Consider the following 26653-nt stretch of genomic DNA (forward strand, 5'->3'; position numbering starts at 1 on the left):
TGGAATTGGTCCCAAATTAGTCATTTTCTTCCTCTATCAGCAGGAGCAGTCAGAGCAGGGGGATAATTCTGCTCCGCTTTCAACAGATTACTGTCATTTTTCAATTATGCAAAATCCTCCCACGGCCGTTAGCTGACGAGAGTTATAGTCATGCAGAAGTTAAGTGGTGGAAAAAAGTTCACCTTCTCCATACCCACTGCTGTGATTTAAAGTGAGTGTGTGTGTGCAATTACACTGAGGGTTAACAGAAAAGTTGGGTCTTTGCAGCTGGAAAGTTACAGGAAGTCATGAAGAGGTGTTCATGATACGACTATAACAGGGTGGGCATTATTTCTATTTTAGGTTATTTCTAAAAACATCACCATGAAGAATCTGGTCGAAACTCATGATAAGAGGCGCACACTCGCAGGAGCACAAGACCTAACTGTGAAAGTCCATTTGTGACCATTTCAAGATGAATCATTTTGGGTAGAGGGTATATTTTGTCACCACAGGGAATCAAAATATATTAGCAGAGACACTAATATGCAGACCACATGGTGAGAAACCCCCCATACCGTCTAGCAACTCAAATCCAGACTTTAATCACTGTAATATCTTTATTTTACACCAAAACATGAAAAGAAGTATCAATCGTACTGAATGCAAATCCAAAATCCAAACTTTGAATCCAAAACTGGTAGTGATCGTCCATAAGAAGGCAAAAGTCCATGAAACAGCCCCAGGGTCATACATGAGGACATCAATGAGGAACAAAAGAAAAAACAGAAACACTGGAGCATCAGAAAATGTTTGGAAAGCTATAAATGTACGAGAAACAGAGGTTTTAAACTTGAATAGAAAGAGACGAAAGTCTCTAAATCCCTACAGCTCTCATGGGCAGTGTGGGGTTCAACAGGCTGCCAGTCGACTGCAGACTGCAGGGCCAACTATTTCACAAAGACTACAAATACCCAGGAATACATTATGTTCAGATTTGAGAATTATTCAGAAACCAGTGGGAACTCATTAATGAACAAACCCTTAATGCTGGATGTCAACATAGGCAAAGACTGAAATGCAGGTCGATCACAGGAACTCACCACGCCGTAAGCAACTGTGTCGCTGTAGGATCGGAGCTCAGGGTAGATGTTGGAGAGGAACCAGCTGAACGGTCGACACCGGAGTCTTGACCGCAGGGCCTTCCTCTTAGAAATGTCCCCGATGTCTATTCCTGAGTTCTAGGCAAGGAAGTAAACACACACAGATCCAAGTTTTACATGCTGAGCATTTTATTGCCACTCAATGACCTCGAGCAACACGATAAATGCAAAAAGAGCTTCAATTTTCTTACATTCAATGTAGCAATAAATAAAAAAACATGTGCAGAATTCAGACCTCTGAGTCCTTTGAGCACTACTACATCCTTGGAATGGCAATGAAAGAGTCGGAAATAATAACTGAGCGGAAGAACAGCAAGGAATGTTTAAAAAGGAGCCTCACAGAGTACGATACTCAGTGAGGAATGGCTGAAATTAAACAGAGATGTTAAGGCAGAATCTACATAAAAAGTATGTGAAATGTCCCTGAAAAGATTGTTTTCCTGGGGAAATTTACCCTACAGACATAAATTGTTCTTGGTCTTAAATATTTGAGCGTCTACTGGCCGATCTGCATTAAATCACTGTAAATCCTGTCTGCAACACTGTGTTCATACAAAAAACAATATCAGAGACGAGTTATTGCCGGGCTCGAGGAAACTGGAGGACATTTTCTGCTGTTTGAAGGAGAGAGCGATCTACAGACTTATGAATAATGAAACTAGCTATGAACTGAAGGACTACTTTGGGTGAGTTAGGTATATGTGCGATCACTCAGGTATGAGTCCGATTTCCCATAAGACCTGAACAGACATGGCTGAAAAATGGACACTGTAAGGCTGAACTAGTGTGAACTTTTTGGGATTATGAGGGTTTGGTTAGGTTTTGATAGGTCAGCTAAACCTGGTTTAGAAACACACTGTAGATCTTTGTACAGTATTCAAATGACTTGCGTGAGTTGTCATCTGAAGATTTAAATGAACAGGAAGTGACAAAAATGGTAGTACCTCTAATGACCGCTTGAGGGTGGCTCCAAAAACAAATCGATCCCAAACATTATGACATTAAAAGGTATGATTGGAACAGAATAAATAACCAAGCTCTCTAGTGTTATCTGGTGCCTTAACGCTCAATTATTTTATCTAACTTTCGTCACACATACGGTACCAACTAACATGCCAAGAATTGTCCAAAATCCACAGCAAAAACCAATGTAGCGCCATCTTTTATATACAGTATATGCTTGCACAACAACAATCCTTCTGAGATGCATTTGCTTGTTATTTATGTGCCACTGACTTTCTAGTGGATCTCCACGGTGGCATTCCTGCCTGCTAGAAAATCTGTAACACAGCCCCTGAACACAAATAAGCATGTCCACAATAACACCCCCGCACACACACACACACACACACACACACACACACACACACACACACACACACACACACACACACACACACACACACACACACACACACACACACACACACACACACACACACACACACACACACACACAGTGAGTGCAGTGTGTTTACCTGCAGTGGAACGTTCCAGGCCATGTAGACGTGACTCTTGTACTGGTCCATCCAGACCTCAGCCACCCTCAGAGCATTGCGGCGTACGTGAGCCGTCAGGTTCTCCGTGTAGGGTTTGTGGGCACGCTCAATGTGGGCGATCCGAGAGCAGGGCAAGACCTCTACACTGCCACCGCACTGCCACACCTTTGTGACACACACACATAAATGTAAATTCCCACATGTCAGGACTGTGGGGACTCCCAAAAAAGGTAGAGATATTTTCAGCACCTGCCAGGTTACTGCCAGTTAAACCTGTGTCCTCTGAATAGGAGATTAAAACCTGCTGAAACTGAGCCTGGCTGATGGAATTAGCATGAATAGAAAGGTATCACAGGCACACAGCGGTAATGCCTACCCAGATGCTGCTATTTTAACCTGTCTGCACTTGTTTGACAGTGGAAGCTGTCCTACATGCCTACGTAGGACTAGCCAGGCTTATAACAGGCCCATGACACATGTGACAAATGTTATTTCAAGTCATACATGTTTTAGCAAACAACATTTGGTGTGTGTGCGAGGTAGCACATCATAGAAAACTCATACAGTTTCATGTTTGGATTCTGCCTTTTCTTCTTTTGTGCCATATACAGTCATGGAAAAAATATCACACCCTCAGCAGGTTCTAAAATTAGGTAAATACAACCTCAGAAGTACAGCTACACGTGGGATATTATACTGTATTATTATTATTGGGAATAAAAACTAAAAATGCAGAAGCAGTGCCTGAAAAACTAAGCGCAGCCTTACTGCTTCCACTACTCAAGATTCAGACAGGCCACAGTTAACATGTTAAAGGCTAAAGTTCAAGACAGGCATGACTCGTTTGGAAGGGTTATCAGGAGGATGCCTCTTGTCTTTAAAAAGAACACGGGATCACAGCTACGGCCTGGAAAGCTGTATCTGAACAAACCACAAGACTCCTGGAACAGTGTCCTTTGGACAGAGACCAAAGTGGAGATGTTTGTCCATCATGCACAGCAGCACATTTGGAGAAAAAGAAAACAGCACATCAGCACAAACATCTCATACCAGCTGTCAGCAGCATGGTGGAGACATGAGGATTCTGGCCACAGGCGTTCTAGAGTCAGATGTGAGGCCATCTGTCCAAAAGCTAAAGGTTGGACCAAACTGGGTCAACAGGACAAAGATCCCAAGCACAGCAGCAAGTGTCCAACAGAAAAGTATCAAGGTGCAGACCTCAGCCCGACTGAGACGCTGCGGTGGGAGCTTCAGAGAGCTGTGCATACACGCATGCTGCAAAACTCACTGAACTAAAGTAACTAAGGAAGCTTTAATGTGTGCAGCAACATGTCAGAGATCTTCTTCCAGAACATCTATTCTCTGTTCTCCCTCAGACTGATTCAGCCTCGCTGCCATAAAGAACACTACCATTCTCTTTAAAGCTGTATAATAACTCTTCGTTCTGTCAGACCCCAAAAATATTTGTATCCTACCTCCATGCAGCTGTTATTCTCATATTTAGAGAATATTTAGGATTTATTAATGCAACTTGCACTTCTCTCGTACACAATGTGAGTCTTACTTGTACTGTTTTAATCTAACTTCTTTTTTCATCACTGTTGTAAATATATAAACAGTGTAAGGTCTTCATCAGGCACCTGCGGCACTTGTGTTGTGTTGTTTATTGCACACTTTACTATTTCTGCTCTTGATAGTGAAAATAAAAACATGGTGTTAGAAAGGATCATAATAGGTCATGTTTAAAGGCTAACCCCACTGGCCTGTTACACCGAGGAAAAATATGCACACTGACAAAATGTTACTGCAGCTAGAACTTCGGCACGGCTGTTGTTAACAGCTTGCAGTGGTTAAACACCGACTGTCAGTGTTGACATAACCTTTCTGACAATGAAGTCGATACAGTACTCAAATAAAGCTTTGATGTGGAATAATCTACCATCTTTCACCAGCTACAGGTATTTTATTAGTGTTTCAGCTCACAGCTGCATATGTTTACTACTTTGCCCTCCAGTGAGTTTCAGAGTATGATGCGATGTGCACCGTCTCAAAGGTGAAGGAATTACATGGATCACGGGTCAGTAGGAGGGCTCGGCAGAAGCAAAGGCCAACTCTGCTGGTATTTTGGCTACTTTGAGCTCTTCCTTCTCAACATCTCCGCTTCTTTCATCTCTCAGCATTTAGATCACCTTTCTCCTTTGTTTGTGGAAGTTACATATCAGCTGAGATTCAAGATGCTTTCACCTCTTTTTTCTTTGCTATTGATATTTGATAAATGTTACATTCCACCTACCAGGTATAATTTAATTTACTGCACCTTTGTTAGCTTTCAGTTCTTACAAAACTTCCATTGTTAGCTCATATCAACTTGACTCATATTAACTTTTTTTCAGGGATCCAATTCAAACCACTGCCAATAACAGCGAAGGATATCATTGACTGATGTATGAGCGAAGCAGCAAATACATCACAGGGTTACCTAGACAACGGAACTTGGAGTGTCCACTAGTGACCACCTGTCAGCTACAAAGCAAAGTGCAACAATCAAGCTGCTTCAAATGTGGACCAATTTTCAGCAAATATCAACAATTCTCCAGAAATATTCCAGAATTCGCCACATTTGGTCAGAAGATGATTGTACCATTGTTTCCACGACAGCGCTGCTCAACACTGAGCCGCAGGCACCTTAGAATTTCACAAACAAATGCTGGGGAATGCTGATTTGAATAGAAACCTCCGTTCTCTCTATTCCAATCCTGCACTCCTGTGCATTTGTGTTCTAATCCCTCCTGCCGACCAGCCTCCTTCCCTCTCCTACCAAAGCAAAGCGCTGCTGCAGAACAACAGCAGAAACTGTAGTGCTGGCCTGACGCCCAGGCAGGGCCAAATTCAGAGATAATACATGCTTCTTTCAGAAATACCTCAACACTTTCTGTAAAGGATTTACAACATGGGGTTAGAGTATAAGGAGCTATTCTTCGAGTATAACAATCTACCTCTGAGCATGTGGGTATGCAGCGTGAGATAGAGAATGGCATCAGGAAAAAATGGGAAAAGAAAGAAGGAGAGATTCAAAAAAGGATATAAAAAGAGGAGGTGCTGGATTAAACACACAGGGAGATAAAGCGTGAAAAAAGAGAGAAGATAAAAAGAGTGAAATAAAGGGGAGAGAAATTCTGGTCTTCAGTTGTCTTTTTGAGAAGTCTTTTCTTTTTTTAGCTTTGTTATCTTTGTTCACAGGTGAAAACAGGGTCATGTGCCAAATGCTACACAGCAAACATCACAGAGCATCATTATGACTTTGAGAACTCGCAGTTTATGTGCGTGTGCATCTGCTGTCTGGGAAGTTGTGTCTGGCTGATTTGTACGGGTGTCACCCAGACAAAACGCAGCACATTTACATCCCTAATTGTCTCCCGGCCTGTCTCCTTTGGTGAAGCGTGGAACAAATCTTGCTGTCAGACTTGTGTTTTTAAAAGTTTTTAATGAGAAAATGAGCAGCAAAAGGCATAAACAAATGAAGTTGTGAATTATAAATCACATTGAGTGAGGACGACCACCCGTTGTGATGGAGGGAGAAAAAAAAGACAATGAGTGTTAAATATGCACAATATTATGCCAGCACGGCGCAGATCAGGCTCATGAAAGCAATCTTTATCACTAAAAGGAGCGTGCAGGCCAGAGATACGGAGAGCTTCTGCAGAAACCGAGGGAGCGCGCGAACATATCGCTGATAAAAAAGAAAAAGTTGTCTGTGTTTGGTATGAAGATAGAAATAGAACAAACGGAGTGTTTTCTGAGTTAAACCTGGGGCCAAAACCAACACATGATGAATTAGTTAGATTAAGAGCAATGCCCCTGGGACACGTGTGCAGAACTGATTCTGTCAAAATATCACCGCTGATTTACATAATCATTGATCTGAAAAGGGGCTTCTACAGCTCTGTGTGCTGAAATATTGACTTTCCCTGTCATTCCTGATGTTTTTATAGAAAACCACGAAGTAAAAAAACATCGGAATAATGATGTGCGGCAGGCTCTCTAGAATTCCATGTGCTGCTGAGTTCAGGCTTCAGATGGTCCTGTGGCACTGGAAGTGTTTGCTACAGAAATAAAATGTCAATACTCTGGCTAACCTTTTGTTGCTCTTTCAGCTGTTCCAAAAAACTCCACACACGGAGTCGTAACCTGTCCACATCCACACAAAATGCTCCACAGCCCCTTTGAAGTGCCTCTACACTGAAACCGGTCCATTTTGCTTCACCGTTGCTGTCAACGCTGCAGAGGGCAACGGACTCTTGGCCCCGTTTCAGCACACAGGCCAACAAGTAATGTGGGCAGAGCGGCCGACAGCTGAGGGGAGCATCTGATCTGGGTCAGAAAGATGTGGACTGCGGTCGTGGTGGCGACGGTGAGCTCACCCCCCACAGAGAGACCCTCGCTACTTCTGCTTCACTGAATAAGCCATTCGACTCTCCGCTGTGCTAATGTCAACAGGTGTTCAATTTGTCTCTGCAGTGTGGGCTTATGCAGAGTAATTATATGGCAAAAGAGCTCTATAATAGAGAATAACCTCACTGCATGATGCAGCAGCACTCATGCTCTCTGCACTGAGGAGCTAAGGAGAAAGGCATTATCAGACCTGTAGCAGGCTTGACATTCATGCTTCATATGGAGAAAGTTACATCAGAGTCCTCCACAAAAGCTTCCCATGAGACAGAGGAAGGCACAACACAGCCAGTGACCAGACAAAGTTATATTCATGACATCAGATTATGTTTATGACATCAGATCGTAGCTGTTCTAAAGAAAATGCACACAGCCAAATATACTAAGTGTAACTAATTAGCCTGAGGGCTGATTGTAAAACGCTGTGTGCTGGACTGGAAAGTTTGTCGGGTGAATAATCTATAAAACAAATCATCAGCCAGTTCTTTTCAAAGATGCCCTGCACCATCAATCAGACCTCACGAGGGAGCGAGTAATCTACTAACCAGCACAGCAGAGTAACTGTGGGGTTCATGCACATGTCTCAGAATAACACTTCAGATCAGGAAGCAGCTGAAGAAGCAGCAACAGGTTCTGATAAAAGGGAAACTGTTAAAATCTGAAGGAGGTTAAAGGAACTTTGATCTGTAGGACAAATAGAAGAAACCAAAAGATGATTTGCCACCAGATGCTGATTGATCCATACATGCATCACTGCCCTTTATTCTGAGTTTAATCCAGTGACCCCTGAACGACATTCTTCAAACACACTTCACATCTGAAAATGAAGAAAAGGACTACATGAGAGCTGATTTGTGAGGCTGCAGATCTCTACATGTGCCCTGCTGTGTGAAGACAGAAGTTTGCTGCCTGAAGTTTTCATTATGAACCAATGTCTGCGTAGCAATGTAACTAATACCCCGAAACACTGCCAACTCTGCTGCTCACTGTTACTTTATTCATATGTAATGAGCCACTTTTCCCCCTTGCTTGGTGCTCCATGTTAAGCTCTGCTCTCTTACATTAAACAGAAGTATTAAGGAGCAGAAATAGACGCGTCTTAGCTCGAAACATCTGGCTGAGCAACTACAGGAGCCAAAGGTTAGGCATGTATTCCCTCCTCATTCCAAATAATCAAAGCAGCAACTTTAACAACCACAAAAGGTGCATAAAATATCATCATTTGAATTGCTCTTGTAAACCTAAAAAAAAAATCCTATCTGAGTGATTCCTTCAACTTTTGAACACCTACAAATACATATGCAATGCACTTCTGCAGGGTGCAGAAGCACCTGTGTTTGTGCTTTTTAGCTGCAAAAGTGGTGTGCAGCTCTTTAATAAAGCCTGAGATTATTGGCTGAGAGTCAATTATTCATGCCAGAACTTTAATAAATCTGGTGCAATATTTCATATAGGTGCACTATTCCTATTTGGGTTTAGACTGAGATAACGCAGCTCCTGTAGTCAACATCCAGCCAACATTCCTTTACAGGTAGCGTCACACTCACAGCAGTTTGACTGCACTCTTGTTTACAGGGAATGGGTGGAGGAGTATAATTACTGGGGAAACATCCACCGCTCTCGAGCAAAAACAGGGAGCATCAGTCATCTTTAGCTCGATAACCTAAGCGATACCTTATTTTTCACCAGGGGCAGAAGAGCAGATTTTTTACTGAAGGTCTCTGTTCATCTGTTGAACTATAGATACTGAATAAAGAACTGAAAAGATTGCAAGGAGGGATGCAAAAATAGTAGCAGCACTGTAATCAGTCCAAACATGCACGAGAAGATTACTCTGAAGGGGAGATTGGACACATTTAAATCGAGAGATTTCAGTTTATTTCAGGCCAGTTTCTGAAACCATAGTTGCTGCTGGCTTGTCCCACCATAACTCAAATCAGCTTTCAGTTCTTCTCCCTTGATTCTGATCATTTAGCTCCAAGCATGCCTTCTTTAGATTTTTACAGTCATGGGTTTCTTTTACTGCTGTGTTTTAGAAGAATGGAGCCAGGGGGAAGGTGGCATTCATAATGACTATCAACGCATCACAAATGGATGCAGTCAGACAAAGTTAATGATAACTGGGCTGCATGTCTGTTTTAGAGGGCACAGTACAGTAACAACCAGAAACTTCTCTCTGTGTTTCATTTATTTATCTATTCTTTTCTTGACTCGGTGGTTCAGATCAGCATCAGCCAGCCCGGCCTGATAATCAAACCTGCACGACACAGACATGGTTGCAGTAAATCACTCCACACCGAGCCTGAGTCAACAGTTTCTCTGGGATGGCTCCCGGATACATTCAGCCTTAACACTGTGGCATCCTCCCGGGGCTGATTGGCAGCCTCAGGATGACTGTGCTTGTGCAGAGCCCAAGGCCTCTAGAGATCCGATTAGAGATAGAGTCCCTCTGGTAACTTAATGTTCTGATGGAGTTATGCTGCCTGAAAATGAAATAAAATGTATTGCTGTTCAGATTTGCCAGAAACTACAAGAAAACTGGAAGATGTGGAAGTTACAGTCACCATAATGTGATAATGTAATGTAGCTGCACTACATTCATTATATTCATATAACGTAATCATATGAAGTTACAATTTGTAGTTTTTACATCATTAGTAATCAGCTCAGTTTGGATGAGTCAGACTCACAAAGATGCTGCTCTATCAAAGGAAAGGTCATTCTTTTTTCTGTACGCCAGGCGAGCCGTCCTTTAGCACAGTTCAGTTTGGATGGTGACAGCAGCTGATGCTGTTGTTAGGCGGCCCATGTTACATGTGTTTGTAGGTTACTGTATGAAATTTAAAGTGTTGGCAGAGATCTCAATCAATGTAATTCAAATCAATTTTATTGGTATGTGCAACTGTTCTTGAATTTTACAATAAAGATCCAAAAATTAACAGTTCCTTATGAGCAAGCACTTGGCAGCAGTGGGAAAGAAAAACACCCTTTTAACAGGAAGCAACCTGAGAAAACCAGGCTCAGGGAGGGAGGGCCATCTGCAGCGACCGATGGGAGGTGAGGGGTGGAAGACAGGACCAAAGACAGTGTGGTGGAAAAAAGCCTGAGATTAATAAGGCTGTATAAACACACAGAGAAAAAGGCTGAGTGAAGAAGAAACACCTAGTGCATCATGGGACGCCCGCAGCAGCCTAGACCTATTGCAGCGTAACTAACGGAGGATTCAGGGTCACCTGATCCATCCCTGACTACATGCTAGTTTTAGAAAAGGAGCAAAGAGTTAGAAGAGCAGATAGAAAAGTAGAGGTGTAAATATTACTGTTGTTTAGAAGCAGGTGTAAATAAATATATTTTGAAATAAAAGGACACTTATGACACTTTTTCCTCATAAAATGACAGTTTTCTATAAATGCACACTGACTGTATCATTGTAAGGACTTTACATTACAATATAAAGCACCTTGAGGTGACTGTTGTTGTGATTTGGTGCTATATAAAGAAAACGGAACTGAATTGACGGGTCAGTTTAAGATTCATAAAGGTTATCATCCCTCCATGATTCACCAGTAACTAGTTTTTAAAGTCTGGTTAAACCAAGCTGTCAGGCAGCTGCTGTTGATTGCATCAAAATGGTGAGTGTGGCAAAAGTTTTGACCCTAATACATAAAAAAATGAATTTTTACTTTAATCAAAACCATCTGGACTGTATTTGTGAGGGTCTCCATGAAGCTGGACAAAAAGGAGTTCTTGAGTATTCAGAAATTCATCAGTTTGGGTATAAAAAAAGTTTATAAAGACCATCTCACCCTGATTCCAAGCTCCACATTTTCTCCACCATAAATTTCCATGCCCTCATCAAGCAGGCCAATCTCTTCAAAGTATTTCCTGTCGACCACAAAGCAGCCAATCAGAGCAGGGCTCCTAGAATGAGAGGAAAGAGAAAAGGTCACAGAAAAAAGGAACCTTGCTTTATATTAAAGTGAATGCACTGTAATTAGGCCCTTTAAAAAAATATAATGCAAAGCATCCTCCTCTACCCACGTACAACAGCTATGTCCTAATCCACAATTAGCCTCAGTATGAGGCTAACTGTGGGGATCAAGGCCCCTGCAGATCTATTTTTCAAGTACACTGCACATTCGCTGCTCTAAACATAGTTCTTAGTCTTCCATGAAAAACCCAAGCAGTGCATTATACTCACAAATGATGCAGCTGTCAAAATGATGCCTTCACCTAACACAACTACTTCAGGACATTTTGTGGAAATTCAGGCGGGAAGAGTACACAAATCTTTCATCAACATCAAACTGAATCAACAGGGGTGAAAAATAACTCCTATTAGTATTCATGCTGTCAGTCGCACACATCTCTTCTTATCAATATGAAATACAGCACCGCTGCAAAAACAGCTTGTTTGGGTGAATTTTGCATCCCAGTGGATACACACAGTGGCAAACAGCCAGAAACCAAAAAAAAGACACCCCCCCCACACACACACACACACACACACACACTGGCTTTCAACACATTCTTTTTCATACAACATTCAGTTAAAGAGCACAATGTAACCACAATGTAACACTTCATACATCATCTGCTCATTGTTTTTACTTTACAGCCTATGGCGTACAGGAAACACTGAGCTATGGAGTTCACATTATCAGTCTGCAGTGATGCTAAATGTGAAGTGCAGAGGAAACACTTCCTGGTGTGCTGAAGCATTAAGAGTTCCTTTCACTGGAACTAAGAGCCGAGCCCCCACACCGTAATCCCCCCCTCCACCAAACTTTACACTTGTGCAGTCCGACAAGTACCGTTGTCCTGGCAACCGCCAGATCCAGACTCGTCCGTCGAACTGCCAGACGAAGGAGCGCGACTGGTCACTCCAGAGACACGTCTGCACTGTTCTGTATTTAGCTTTTATTCTTTTGGAAAAAAACTGCATTTTTGTATTTTAAGATTAATTTGTTATTTCTGAGTCCCATGCACACACATGCAGCGACTTCCCAACTTTAATAGCAGAAACAACAAACGGCTCTTTTGTGAACTTCTGAGCTCTCCCACACTGTTTATTCTGCCTCAGTGTAAATTAAGATTTAGTACTTTAACGTAGTATCCATTATCGCATTCAAAGGTGAATTTCCTGAAGCTCAGAGGAACAATGTGCGTCCGAGCACTGCCTCTCAAAGACCATAACTCATCATCTTCTGATAGCTAGGAAAAGCACAATACACATGTTTACTTAAGAAATTAGATACCGATTTAACAAAACTGCTTTGAAAGCCATTAAGCGGTAACAATACTCTCAAGCGGTCCTCCCGAGCAAATCCAGCAGCAATCTGCACTTGAACAAAAGTGCTTAAGAAGATAGAGAAATAAATAATTGGGCCCATTTATCTTCCTCCATTACAATATTGAGCAGGATACGTCCTCTTGTCTTTGTCCAAATCCATAAACACTGTATTATTGATTTACTTGCCATAAACCTCAACAACAGACATATTATCCTCTTTGCACGTATTGGTGAGGAGGCAATTTTGCTGTCATTACTGGGCTGTTTGTCTGTACTGGCCTCTGGTGTGCATCTAAGCAATCTTTCTCCGTTATATTGGCAACACTTTCCTGGCCACTGAAGATGTGGATCGTTATTTGTGGGTATGCGCGGTGACTGTGCATGCTGTTTAGGACATCAAATAAGCAGAAATAAAATGTACCTGCTCTCCTTCTTAAATGTTAAATGTAACGGCCCACCGAGACCGTTTTTATGTGTTACACTTCATTTGCTTTGTAGCTGTATTGCTTCCCGCGGGTTTTATATGGGTTACAATACTGACACTACACTAAACAGAATTTACATACGTAATTATTCATGGGGATTAGTGTTGGAGAAATTATAATGTAAAAATAATGAGCTTAGTAAGTGATCTTATCAACCCTACTTCAATATGCTTCAAGTCAAATGATTAATAATTAATACTTTCTTGGACTTCTTTCACATAAAGAGGTTCCTTTTAGTAAAATAAAACCATTTCTTTTTCCCCTCATAGTTTTTTACATTACTGAGCCTCTGAGCTCATCTCCCGTTTACCTGATAGGCGCCGTGTTGTTGTGCTGCGTCCACCAGGACTTTGGCGGGTTGAGGTATCTGCACCACAGCTCCCAGTCGAAGCCCTGAGCAGACAGAGGGTATTCCTCGATCTCAAAAGTGTCATACTTGATGTTGTCAAATGAAGGCGAGACCACCCGGGTCCGGTCCTCCTTTATTCGCTGCAGAATAGGCTCCACCCTGCAGGATGATAAAGTACAGATAGAATGTGTTTATAAAGACAAAAGCGAATTATTGAAGAGATCGGTGTTACGCTGCGAGCTGCAGGGATTAACATGGTCTCTCTCATCACCTCTCATGATGTTGTGAGAAGAATCAACACCATAAAGTATAGATTACTGGAAAAACAGTCTTTGTACATTTTGACTCTGCATCAGCTACAAGCAGAGCTGTGCTAAGCCTGTCCAAACCTATGTCTTCCTCACCCAATGCACACATCTCCTGTGGTATGCACAACCACACTGAGTTCTTCTGTACTGCACAGGATTTGGCACTGGGCACTGCTCTCTTCGTTCACTGCTACCGGGGGAAGTTTCTTCTGATCTGAAGTCATATTAGAAAGACCCGAGTACCAAGGGAAGACAGGCAGGGTGTTTGTGGCTCCTGAGAGGGGTGGGAGGCTCATGTTTACTGGCGTGCTTCCCGATGCAGTAAGGGGGCGACTGGTGCCACCGGCTAAACCACCAGCTGGAGCGACTGGCACACGCATAATGGGGTCAGTGTGCACAACAGCAGACACATCCGCTTGTGCAGATTTGACAGGGAAGCACTGCTGCCCGGCTCCCAGGCAGGGGTGTTGGGGGCCAAAAAGTTGCCTGTGAATACCCCACAAAGCTGTGGTGGGTCTTGAGTTGACTGCACAAAGTGATGCTAAGAGAGGTGTGGAGTGGAACCTGGGGGCACAAAATGCTTGTCCGACTGTATTTGTTAGACCTGCGACTGATTGGCCGCCTTTCTTTGTCTTTTCTGATTAAGAGCCTGCTACTGTGCTGCTTTATCAGCTACTCCCCTTGGAAGATTATGTTATAGTGTTACCTTGTTTTTTCTAATATTCCTGTGCAGTTTTTCTGGTAGGACTATGTTGAGCGAGGAGGAGTGAGCAAGCTTTCTAATAAGCTTTGATTTTCTTTTCCTCTAAAGAGACGTTCAGTGAAGAAATTACATTTTATTCTGGTAGATATTTGTTTTACTCATTCATTATTTCACTTTGCTTTTACTCCTGTACGGGTGTTGATTCTTTTGGTGTGCACATACTCTGTAGAAGCCTTTTTATAAAATGTATTTTTTTTAAAAAAGCTGGAAAGCTTTTGTTGAGCAATCATCCTAAAACTGATACACATGGTTCAGAAGAAATTAGTGTGCTATTAATTTGGTCACAGTTTCTTCATTATGCGTCTTTTTGTCATATACAAATACAATCGTCTCAAAGAGAGAGGAGATGCCAGCAGCTGAACACAGATAACAAACTTCAGGAAACTGATCTAACATCCAAGATTGGACCCTAAAAATTCTGACTGCTCTAAATGTCCCTAAAGGATGGAATAACAAACAGCACAAAACGTAAAATGTTCACGTTGAATCATGTTTGAATCTTTGAGCCTCATTTGTCTCTTTGCTTTGTTTTGATTAAATAAGTATAAAAGACAGTTTTTGTGGTCCTTACTGTCTTTACTGAGCCTAAATCTCATTGGTGTATTTTCATTGTTTATGTTCCTGATTCTGCTCTGATTGGACGGAGCAATCAAGTAATTTTATCCAGTTTTTATTTAGTTTAAAGCTCTGTTTCAGCAGTGTCACTATCTCCAAGTACCAAAATGCAAATGAAGAAGTGAAAAGAAAACAGAAAAGTCAAAAGGCCCCAGACACCGGCAGAGGAAACAGCCTAAATTATTCCTCTTCTATCTTATATTTGTCATGAATATTACTGATGCTGCCTGCTGTCAGCTGAAGATTCTTTGCCCTTAAGAACTTTATAACCCGGGCGCGTGTTTGGGTTTGTTTGTTTTGAAATTTGCATTTTAACGGTAAAAAATAGAAAATTCTTTAAACTGAATTTCTAAGCCTATAAAAGTCAAACAAGTATTAAATATCACACGAATGAGTCTGCCGGGGAAAAAAAGAATGTGATAAAACAATCGGGGGAATTGTCAGTTCAAGCTGGGAAATGAGACGGCAGTCTCGACTGGATCAGGAAGGTCATCCCGCTGGAGAGCAGCAAGCACAGAGCTGAATCAAGGACTGAAGGAGTGCAGCTGAAGGCTCATCAGAGACAGCAGAATCAGTGGAAGCAGTAGGGCGGTGTCTGGAATATGAAGTCCTTGAGAGATCCGACTCCATCCTACTTAGCCTTGTAAGCCATTCCCGATTTGAGAATTGAATCAGAGAGGAAGTACAGGAAGCGGCTGGAAAATTCAGCGTTGGGGGCCTGAAGTGAGTCCAAAGAGTCCAACCTGAGCCAGGACTACAAATGAAGTCCTTGATCAAGTAATATGGAATTCAGCGGATGTTGACCACAAGGCTGCGGGGCTGTGGTGGGATGATAACTTTGGCAAGTGGGACAGCTCTTAAGATTCATGGGGTGATGTTGGCAGCCTGGGCAGTGATCGCACACAGAGGGAAAGAGCACTGCTGCTGAAAAGCTGAGCAGATCAGAAGATGTCCTGCTGCAGATAAGGTCTGCACCCAAGCAGAGATGCTGTTTGTCTATTTTTAACTCTTTGGCATTCAAACCTCGGACATTTTGTGACATTTCTTTCTTAATTATGTGGTTCTTCCAGGAAACAGAGTAGGTTTGTGATATAAAAAAGAAAGGTTGAAAGATTGCAAAGCAGACATTTTAAAATGTTCCTGTTTTAAAATACAGTCAAAAGACGATTTTAATATATATTTAGTGAAATAGGACAGAAATCAAAGTGGGTTGCAAAGCAGCTAGCAGAAAAAAATAGTCCTTCTCTCGAAAGCAGGGCATCATTTATTTAGCAGATATCTGTACTTGTTGTCTCTTTCAGCAATTAAGGTGGACCTTTAAGGTTTCAACGTTCTCTTGTTTTTAAACCCGAGGCACTTTTTAAGGAGTCATGTTCGACTGTATGAGCAGAACCTCAGACTGCAGCTTAAAGGAAGGAGCTGTGTCAGTTTAAAACATCCTGCATAACTGGATGGTCCATCTTCAAACTCATTCAGGGCAGACAGGCAGGAAGAATTCAGCACTGACGTTTCTGATGAAGTGTGTGAAAAATGTTTGGAAAACAGTGTCTCTTAAAATGCTAGGCATATTCTGAGTCGTCCACTGATTGCACTTCTCTCCCACTAGATTACATAAAATATTCAAAGGGATTTCACAGTTCTGTCACTTTGTGCATAAAATGTTCGGCGAAGGCAGGAACTCTCTCTCATCACTTCTTTTAGTTTAATAGATTACTGACTTTCTGAGGTTAAAGTGAAGGATTAGTATGAAGCTCAGGTCGTCTCCCTATCCACAATGAAAAAGTCTGCTACACTCCAGGAATATGGGACAGCCCAAACTTTTGTCACAAGGCTCAAGGATTTAGGAAATATACCACAATCAGAAGAAAAGCAGAAACAATGTGTCAAACCATTTAACTGACAGTGACAACGAAGTTAAAATGATTGGTTAACAGTCTAATCGAGCAACAGTATTATAAGGTAATGTAAATACCTTTCAAATGCCATGATGTAATACAGTCATTTCTCCTTAATGTCAGAAAACACCAGCGTTCTTAAATGTTAGATTTTTTTATTTATTTATTTGTATATCTCTACCTTTCTTTCCAAAAATCTATAAAACATATGTTTGAAAAAGAAAAAAAAACATTCTATTAGTCTTATCAAAAGTTCTTAAAGAAGCAGGTACCGTTTTTTAAGCTTTATCAATATTAACTTTAATTTCTCAATCATTGTTTCACCAACGAAATCTGAGAAGAACTGCCCCCAAAATTTTCTGACTCCAAATGAGATTAAAGAAAATCCTTCTGAAATTTTTTAATCTGCCACCAATCTTTGCAAAATCGTGTGCTTGCTGTGTTTCTCTCTTATCTAACAAAGCTGGGCACTCAGTTAATGCTAATGAGGCAGAACCTTACTGATCCTTTTGTGTGTTGCAAACATTATTGCAAAATAATATTATTGATCTGAAGAAGACAGAGGCTGAGTGGAATGAGAAAAATCAGAGCCTTGCCTCTTCAATTTGTGGACTGTCAGAGGCTGTCATCTAAATGCAAACTACCACTGGCAGTTCCAAGAGGGAGAAAACATAAACCTGGCACTGTGGCTCACAGTCATGCATGTTTTATCAGTTCAGGCCCACAGATGTATACGATAATAACATCAGAAATTCCCAGCATCAGAGAGGGGGGGCTCTTTCATCCTGCACTCTGATTGTTCTTAGGCAGTAAACCTCGCCTCTGGCTGAGTTTTTTTTTCATCCACTCGCACATATAAACATATAAACACAGTGAGCCCACCCAGAAAACCCTTGAATCTTGATATAGGAGGAAATCTGGGCTCCACCTAATTAGTGAGACCTTCACATCAAAGAAAGGTAAAGGCTGGAGTGTTCACACGGGGAAGCTCCGCGTCAGCTGAGAGAAAATTATTCTCTCACAGCTGAATATTAAAACATGTCAGGTGCTTTGGAACTCATTCATTTAGCTGCAGATCTCCAGATAGATTAATCCCAGCCTCCGTGAACTGCAATTAGTTAATATATCTACAAATTTATGGCAAATAAATTATTTATATTTGAACAACATATTAGCCAGGAGCAACACTTTCCTGAAAGTGATTTAAAAAAACAAGAAGTGTATAATAAAATAGCTTCACTTTCTGTGTTTGACATTTTTAACTTCATTCAATTTTTTGTAAACAATAAAAATTCAAATGAAGATGAAGGTCTGGCTTATGTTAATGGAGCAACAGCCATTATGACATGCCTCAGCATAGACTGTACATAAAAGATGACATCAGTAACTGTAGTAGTAACTCACCCATGAGTTTGGGACTCTGTACTATATATCATTAATATTTTTGAATACCACTATACATGTTCTTTATTTTTTGTAAGATATTTGTCGGATCATTTTAAAATGATTTAAACATGTGCACACGCACACTGATTTTTTCCACCTTTGGGGGAGTTTGGGGACCAAAGTGACAAAACTGTTTTTCTGTTGTTTGTTGCAGTACTGGATCCAAATGATATGAATACCTTTACCTAATCCAGTGCTTCCCAAAGTTTTTTTTGCCAGGCCCTCCTTTGTTTTACAAGAAAAATGTTCGCGCCCCCCCCACCACCAACCCCCCCACAAACACATCCTCCAAACACACACACCCATATTTTGTTTACAAACTCCATTGCTGTTTATTTCACACCTCAAACATTTAGTAAACAATTAAGCAAATACAAGTAAACGGCAATAAATTACAGGTAGTAATAAAATATACTACTAACTCTTTTACGCTGCGTCCACACCTACACGGGTATTTTTGAAAACTCAGCTGTTTCTATGCGTTTGGGCTTTTCGTCCACACGTAAACGGCGTTGCGATTCACCGAAAACGGAGATTATTTAAAACTCCTTTTTGCGTTTACGTGTGGACGAGGATTACAGAGTTAAATCACGCAACGTCAAAGGTATGTGCCTCTTTTCACGTCACGCTGTGCGCCACGTTATTGTTTACATGAGATGAATTGCAGAATGGCAGGTAGAGACAAAATACTGTTTCTGTTAATCTGACTATCTGCAGGTTTTACACGCTTACATACACACACGCAGTTACTGTCCCTCCATTTAGAAAGGCAGAGGCGTCACGGTGTGATTATTTTATGTGTATTTGTCTTTTTTTCCTGTGTAATAATATTCAACATTGCTATCAATACATTTTTCAAAAAATGCCTCTCTGTGCAAAATAGGTTTAAACAAAAACAGCTGTGGGATCCTGTTTGTCCGTGATTTGAACCGGGGGAACAAATTACGGCAGGATCAGCCTGATATTATTTGTATCCTGCTGTAACTTTACTGCATAAAGAGCTAACATGTCCAAAATGTCAGGAGTAGTTAGTTATTACAAGAAGTGTTTGTGAACTAAAAATCAAGAATGTGGGATAATGTTTGTCCGTGATTTGGAGAGCCCAGTGCTGCTCCCGACGCAGGGAAACTAATTTTGCAGGGGAGACCTACCTTGGCACTTGTGCAGGTGAAGCCAAAGGGAAGATATGCTTCACCATATTTTCCTGTCTTTGGCTTGGAAGGAAGTTGGTTTGGAAACATATTTGGCGATGCTTCATCTCCTGCTTTGCGTTTATGTGGGAGCCCCGTCAAAAACCTGTCCACAGTGTCCAAGCGCTCTTCTTTTTCTTTTTCTTTTCATACCGCGCCCCCCCTGCAATGGCTCTGCGCCCCCCCTAGGGGGCGGGCCCCACACTTTGGGAACCTCTGACCTAATCAGTGTTGGAGCATAGCACAGACCTTGTGGACTGTTGCAACAAATAAATATAACAATAGAAATAAAACAGTGGAAATCATGCTCCCATCATGTTTGCTTCATGCAGTACTTGCAGCACACTTCCTTTATAACATCTTCTGTTATCACTATTTCAATGTTCTCGCAGCAGCATTTAGGAAAAGTCTGTCTATTAGACTCAATCCCTGCAAGACTGTTCAAAGAAATCTTAACATTAATTAATACTACAATTTTAAATATGATCAATTTATCTCTGCAGGATACATATCACAGGCTTTGAAAGTGGCAGTAATTAAAAAGCCTTTACGTGATCCAGCTGTCTTAGGTAATTATAGCCCCATTTACAACATTCCAACTATTTTAGAAATTCTTGAAAGAATAAGCGTAAAACAGCTGGGTAATCATTTGCAGAGGATTGCTTCAACCACTTTCAATCAGGTTTCAGAATTCTTCATTGCACTGAAACAACAGTATTGAACATTATGAATGGCATATCTTATGGCATCTGATAGTGGAGGACTTGTCTCTGCTCCTATCCTGCTAGTTAGCAGTACAACATTCAATACTGTGGATTTCATTTTAACACGGTGACTAGAGTATACTGTTGGCAGAGATCCGATTACTTTTTTCAAGTAACGAGTAGGGTAAGGGATTACTATTGCAAAAAAGGTAATTAGATTACCGTTACTTTCCTGTAAGCACGCTGCGTTACTGCGTTACTAAAACCATGATTTTTTTGCGAGAGTGACAATGACGTAAGCGAGTGCGACGTTCGTGGCAACAGCTGTGTGCAGATCAACAATGGATAATATATCGAGTGCGGAGAGAGTATGAGCGTGCAGCGTTTAAAGCGTGGAAGTACTGACCTTACTTTGAGTTTGATTCCGTAAAAAGTGACAAAAACATTAGTGTCCGTTGTGCGTGGGAAGAAAACTTCTTTTTACAGCGAAAAAACCCCTAAACTTCCGAGCAAGCACCAAGTGCGCTGCCACAGAACGAGAAATTCACAGACAAACTTGGGATTCTTCCACTGACCGCTGCGGCACCTGCAGCAGGGCAAACATCCGCCTGCTATACAGGTGAAAATAGAGCAACAGGACCGCTAAGTCTTTGATTTTAATTATTTTCTGCTGTGTTTCACTTGCATCTATTTGAAAGAGTGAGTGTAAACACAAAAAAATATTTTATTTTATGTGCTGGAATGTGCAGAAAATAGGTTTAAATGTTAAACAAATTTCTTCCAGTCAGAGAATGTTGCATATAATTTAATTTTTGCTTGATGCATAAAGTTAAAAGATTAAAACTAATAAAACAAGTTTTAAAAAGAGACTTTTCCATTTGATTACATTTGTATGATGGATTATGCAGAAAAAGTAGAATTGGGCTGAAAGATCTATCGCTTTATCACCTATTCAGGTTGTAAATCGTGTTTTTAAAAAGTAACTAAGTAATTAATTACTTTTGAAAATAAGTAATCAGTAAAGTAATGGGATTACTTTTTTGGGGAAGTAATCAGTAATTAGTTACTGATTACTTTTTTCAAGTAACTTGACCAACACTGACTGTTGGTATTAATAAAGGTGCACTACAGTGGATTTAATCATATCTATCTGACAGATTCAAATTTGTTGTGTGAAGCCCTCCTCACACACAAAAATTAGTCATGGAGTTCTACAGGGTTCTGTCCTGGGACCTATACTTTTTACATAAGAAGGCACAGGCCAAATGGCACTAATCAGTTTGTTAAATCAAAGGCGTTAAAGACAATGACCTGAATGACCTTTAATGTTCTCATTTTAAATTCAGATAAAACTGAGGTTATTGTACTCGGGTCTAAATTTCATATATACAAACATGGTGTCTAACCACATAGTCTGGTAGGTACTACCTTGGCCTTCAGTAACACTGTGAGAAAAATTGGAGTCACTGTTGATCTTTCAACATGCAGATTAAACAAATATGTAGGACTGCTCTTTAATATGTGAAATAAATCTAAAATTGTAAAATTATTATCAAGTTGTTCTGAAAGCTCACTAAAAAGCCTCCAGTTAGTACAAAATACTACTGGAAGAGTCCTAACAAGGACGAGAAAGAGAGATCATATTCCTCCCATATTGGACATAAACTGTTAAATTCAGAATTTATCTTCAAATCCTTTCTACATACAAATTATTGAATAATAAATCATATCTGAATGGGAGGCAGAGCCTTCAGTTTTCAGGCCCCTCTTCTGTGGAACCAGCTTCCAGTTTGGATTCGGGAGACAGACACTATCTCTACTTTCAAGATTAGGCTTCAAACTTTCAGGTGACCCTGAATCCTTCCTTAGTTATGCCACTATAGGCTTCTCCACTCACCTCCTTTCACTCCTCATGTTTACACCTCACTGCAGCATGTCATCCCATTTTGTCTTCTCTTGCCCTTAGTCTGTGTGTACTGTCTTTCTATGGTCTCCTTTTCTTTTCTCCTCTCTCGTTTATCTATTCTTTCCTCTCACCTCTGAACCGTGGCAGATGGCTGCCCCTCTCTTAGCCTGGCTCTTGCTGTTAAAAGGGAGTTTTTCCTTCCCACTGTCGCCAGGTGCCAGTTCATAGGGTCACTTGATTGTTGGGGTTTCTCCTGAATACAACAGGATCTTTACGCTTCAATAGACAGCTCAATCACTTTACCTGAATTCCTATTTGGAGTGGAAACTTACTCTATTGTGAGAAAATGTATTTTTAGATTCTGCTTGTTTGCAGTGTTGCTGCTTATTTTGGCTGCAGACCACTTTCAACAATTCTGTTGGAGTGCAGTCTATACAACAGGCTATTTCTGTACATACCGACATGCATGCACCTCATCATGTAATTATGTTATTGTCACCATATTTGGTGATGACTAGGAGCCCATATAGAGAATATGAGATTATAGAGGATTACTGCGATAACAGCCGGACAGTCTCTCTAACATAAAACACCCTATAATTACTGGACTTTGATTCAAAATAGACAACACTGCCGATAATTGCAATGGATGGTAGAGGCAATTATGCAGATCGAGCAGTCAGTGCTTTGTGGGTAATTATACAGCAATTTCTCAATTTCTGCAAAAAGAAATGTATAATCTTCTAGAGGGTGGCCGAGATTTGGAGCACAGGAAGGAGCGTGGAAAATAAAGGCTTAGGAGGAAGGTGTCAGCAGAGGAAGACAAATGAAAGAGATGGAGAAGAAAGTAACGCAGAAGAGCAGAGGCGTGCCCGCTGTTTTGTCATTACTACAAGTGAAATCAGATGCGTTACTGGGAGCGCTAATAACACTGGCACAAATACAACAGCGGGCTATTATGGCAGTGACGAGCGGCACAACAAGGAACATTTAAACACAAAAACACATTTTCAACAAAGTGTGTTTAAAGAGAGGGGGAAAAGCTGACAGAAAAAGCGTCGTTCGCCGGCTCTTTTGTGTCTCAGCCAAGACTGATTTTATTAGCCACAGACAAATACCCCCACTGTGGCAACACGTAGGAGGTTTGTGTCAGAGCTTCGTACAGAGAGGGAGGGAGGACTGGAGTGGGTGGACGAGTGGAGGGTTAGGAACCTTGTAAGTGTCTCTCGTCTAATGTGAAGCACACAGCAGCAGCAACAAACGTTATTTTGGATCCAACCCAGACAGTATGATGAAGCGCGTTGAAGAGCAAGAAAACAAGGCAGCACACACGAACGTGTTACCTGCAAATCGATGTTGAACTTGTGTGTGCGTGTGTGAGACATTCTGGCGGCTGTCAGAATGATTAACAGGTGCAAAGCACCGCAGTGTTTTTAAGAGAGGACCCCGAGGTCGCAAAGTGTCCTCGGCTCAAAGAAGCTGCTAGGAAGCAAAACAGCACTTGACTTCTCTGAGCAGAGCTGATGTGTTACGAAAGATAACGTGTTACAGAGCTCAGCTGCCCCAAGACTGTCACGTGTTACACACAACCAGTTATGCTAATGGGGTCAGTAATTAACTACTGCTCTCATTACTTAAGGTGCTTAATGGATTCATTAGGAAGTATTTCAACTGTGTGTCAACATGCTCGTCTCTGGCATCACGCGTGCTTGCAGTTATTTTAAATCCAGCCTTAAGAGTGGGTTATTTCCAGTAAATAAAAGTGTCCTCATTAAAATGCAAATACTGCGACTTATCAGATTACCTGCTGTAACTAGGAAGCAAGGTTTAAATATTTAAAGTTTCAGCAGGAAATGCAGGCAGGCCAAAATGTCCCGAAAAGTTGGAATAACGAATCTTTAACCTATAGTCAGTCTATACCTCAGGTGGCACATTTATAAACCTTCCTAGTTCAAAGAATTGCTCCTAAACTGGGTGACAAGTGGGATATTTGTGAGTACGCACTGCTGCAAATTGTTGTGGAAGTGTCGGTCAGCAAGCGTTCACGGGAATTTGAAGCCAGGGTAAGGAAACAGGAACTGTCGGGAAATTGATGTAGAACTCGAATTTGTGTCAGTTTTACGAGCACGAGAAAGTAAATAAAATGCTGTATGATATACAAATGCAAATCAAGACAGCAGTACGGGAGTAGCTTTTGTAATAAGGAAGTGCTCTGAATATGTCAAATCTCAAACCGTTTATTAGTCCAAACCAGAACTGTGAGCATTTCTAAGTAGGCATGATACATCATTTTTAATTTTACGTAACCAGATGTAATGCTATGAGTTCATACTCTGTTATTCAGCATGAACATGATGTTTATTAGCATCTATTGTCCCTATTTTAATATATAAACAAGTAAAGAAGGTCACCACTGCTCCAGTAATGTATAGCATTTCAGTAATTACAGTTACCTTTCCCAAAAAACAGGAACAGACTTTAACTTTGTCCGATAATGAGAATGGTACTCTGAGGGGGCTTTCAGGACCAGCTGCTGTTTGCTATTTCTGCTATGTTTCAAAGAATACAGCAGCATCACAGATTATAGTTCAGCCAATAAGATGAACGGCATTCTGTGTTCGTGAGCAGGAAGGAGGACTCACCTTTTAGCAGCTTGACAGCGCTGATGAGTTTCACATCAGCTGCTCACACTGTGATGGTGCTGGATCATCCAGCACCATCACAGTCGTTCTGTTTTTGTTCAGATCGTTCTGTTTTTGTTCACCTTTTCCTGTTTTATTTTGAAAACATTGTTTTCTGTTCCTGTCAGTTTTTATTCCTCGCTTTGCTCATTTTCCATCCTGGTTAGTTGTTTGCCCCGCCCTGATTAGTCTCACCTGTGCTGGCTTCCATACCTGTGAATCCCCCCAGTGTATACTGTCTATGCTGCCCGCCATCCTTAAGGCCTTTACACACTGCACGTGTAAATGTGAATATATATTCTTTTCTTAACGCAGCCGTTTACACCAACTGCGTAATTTTGCAGGATGAATTTGTGATTTTGTTTTTTCAGATAAAGCTCGATTTTGGGTGATGTTCAGGTAATGCTGCTCCACACGTCCATCACTCAGATCTGGATTTGATGTAATCAAGGTGGAATTTAATCAATACTAGAGCTCATTTCATGAAACAGAGCTAACAAAGACAAAGTGGACGGTCAGGGACTCACAGTTAAAACATTCCACCTTAAACATTACATACAGCTGCCACTTGCCTTCAAATGAAGCAGAAAATATAAATCTTCAATAACCAGTAAAAGTCCTTTCATATTTCTGGAATGGCTATAACTGGGAGCGACGCTGCTAGTTATCATTATGATGCCACATCATCTCATACTGACTGATTTATTCACCTCAGCTGCTTAAGATAACCGCTTTCCCCGTCCTCCTGTTACGTATACTGGATTATACTTTTTATACAATTATTTTCTGTACTGGTTTCATATTAAAAGCCTTCTTCAGCTTCATAAACCTGTTAATATTTTGAGGATATTCTCACAGTTATCAGAGTGAGAGAGTCATTTCTTACAGGGACTGTAAGAGATGTTAAACTGTCGCTGTTGCAGAGTCGTACCGTACAGCAGATTGAACTGTCAGAAGTGATTTACTCATCAGTGTGCAGCTAAACAGTGAAATGAACCATTAAAAATGATGGCAGCCTGTTCCAACCCTGCCCAACAGCACATTAACTCTGATAAAAACGGCAGTTCTTGACAAAATGCAAAAGTTACTGAAAGTCATTCACTCAATTCTGCAAATACTGTCAGAAAACAACGAACGTGGCACATACAACGAAGAAAGTCATAGAAAACGCGTCTCCTAAGCCGGTATGAATGATGGACTTTAATCTCTTGTTTTATGTCTTGAGTAAATTTTGTGAATATCAGAACAACAGTGAAACACACCTGAGACCACTCAAGCCAAACAAGCTGAAAACCTGAGAAAGGGAAAAAAGAGCAGATGAGACCTGGAAAACCTATTTAGTGAACTGGAAAGCTTATTTGTCTTATTTATAACCATTACATGCAGGACTGCTCGATGCCCTCGCCCTGATTCAGGTGCACTTTTTAACTCAACTCAGCAATTAGCACTTGAGCACTTGAGCTCAGAAAGTTCTGCACTGATGGCCAAAGACAAGTTAAAGCTGAGGGTCACCTTCAAATGTATACACAGTATAAAAACTTCAGCAAGTCTTTGAGCTGCCACCGGAGAAAGCCTCATGCAAAGAAATCAATTTAGATTAGAAAAAAGACTTGCTGATGCTCACAAAGCACACGATGGATATACAAATCTATCACAGCGTTTCCAAGTGTCAAGAACTGAGTGAGAAGCATCATCAAGAAATTCAAAGAGAGCCACAAGTACAGAACAAGCCTGGCAGAGGTAGGAAGAGAAAGATTTCAAAGACTTTAGAAAGAAAACTAGTGAGAGATGTGTTTAACTACCCCAGAACACTGCTGAGACATGAGTGAGTGACTTGGACAAGTCAGGAAGTGTAGTCTCGAAGAAGACGGTCACTAGAAACCTGCAGAAGAATGGACTGCGAGGCTGCAGACCAAGAAAAACTCCAC

At 41.1% G+C, this 26653-nt stretch overlaps 1 protein-coding gene across 2 annotated transcripts in view; it reads right to left on the reverse strand.

Annotated features, from left to right (window-relative positions):
- The window catches only part of LOC116311308 (polypeptide N-acetylgalactosaminyltransferase 18-like), a 295782-nt gene that overhangs the window by 150510 nt on the left and 118619 nt on the right, over positions 1-26653 (reverse strand). The window contains exons 5-9 of one of the 2 annotated variants that reach the window (XM_039615284.1): positions 13179-13376; positions 10897-11011; positions 2621-2806; positions 1083-1220; positions 586-676 (exon numbers count right to left, since the gene is read on the reverse strand). In XM_039615284.1, the coding sequence (XP_039471218.1) occupies positions 605-676; positions 1083-1220; positions 2621-2806; positions 10897-11011; positions 13179-13376 (709 nt within the window). In that variant the 3' untranslated portion in view covers positions 586-604. Of the gene's footprint in view, positions 1-585; positions 677-1082; positions 1221-2620; positions 2807-10896; positions 11012-13178; positions 13377-26653 lie in introns of those variants that run through there. The other variant, XM_039615283.1, reaches the window with a different exon arrangement.

The sequence above is a fragment of the Oreochromis aureus genome, linkage group 7 (genome assembly GCF_013358895.1).
Source record: "Oreochromis aureus strain Israel breed Guangdong linkage group 7, ZZ_aureus, whole genome shotgun sequence".
In the NCBI taxonomy this organism is placed as follows: domain Eukaryota; kingdom Metazoa; phylum Chordata; class Actinopteri; order Cichliformes; family Cichlidae; genus Oreochromis; species Oreochromis aureus.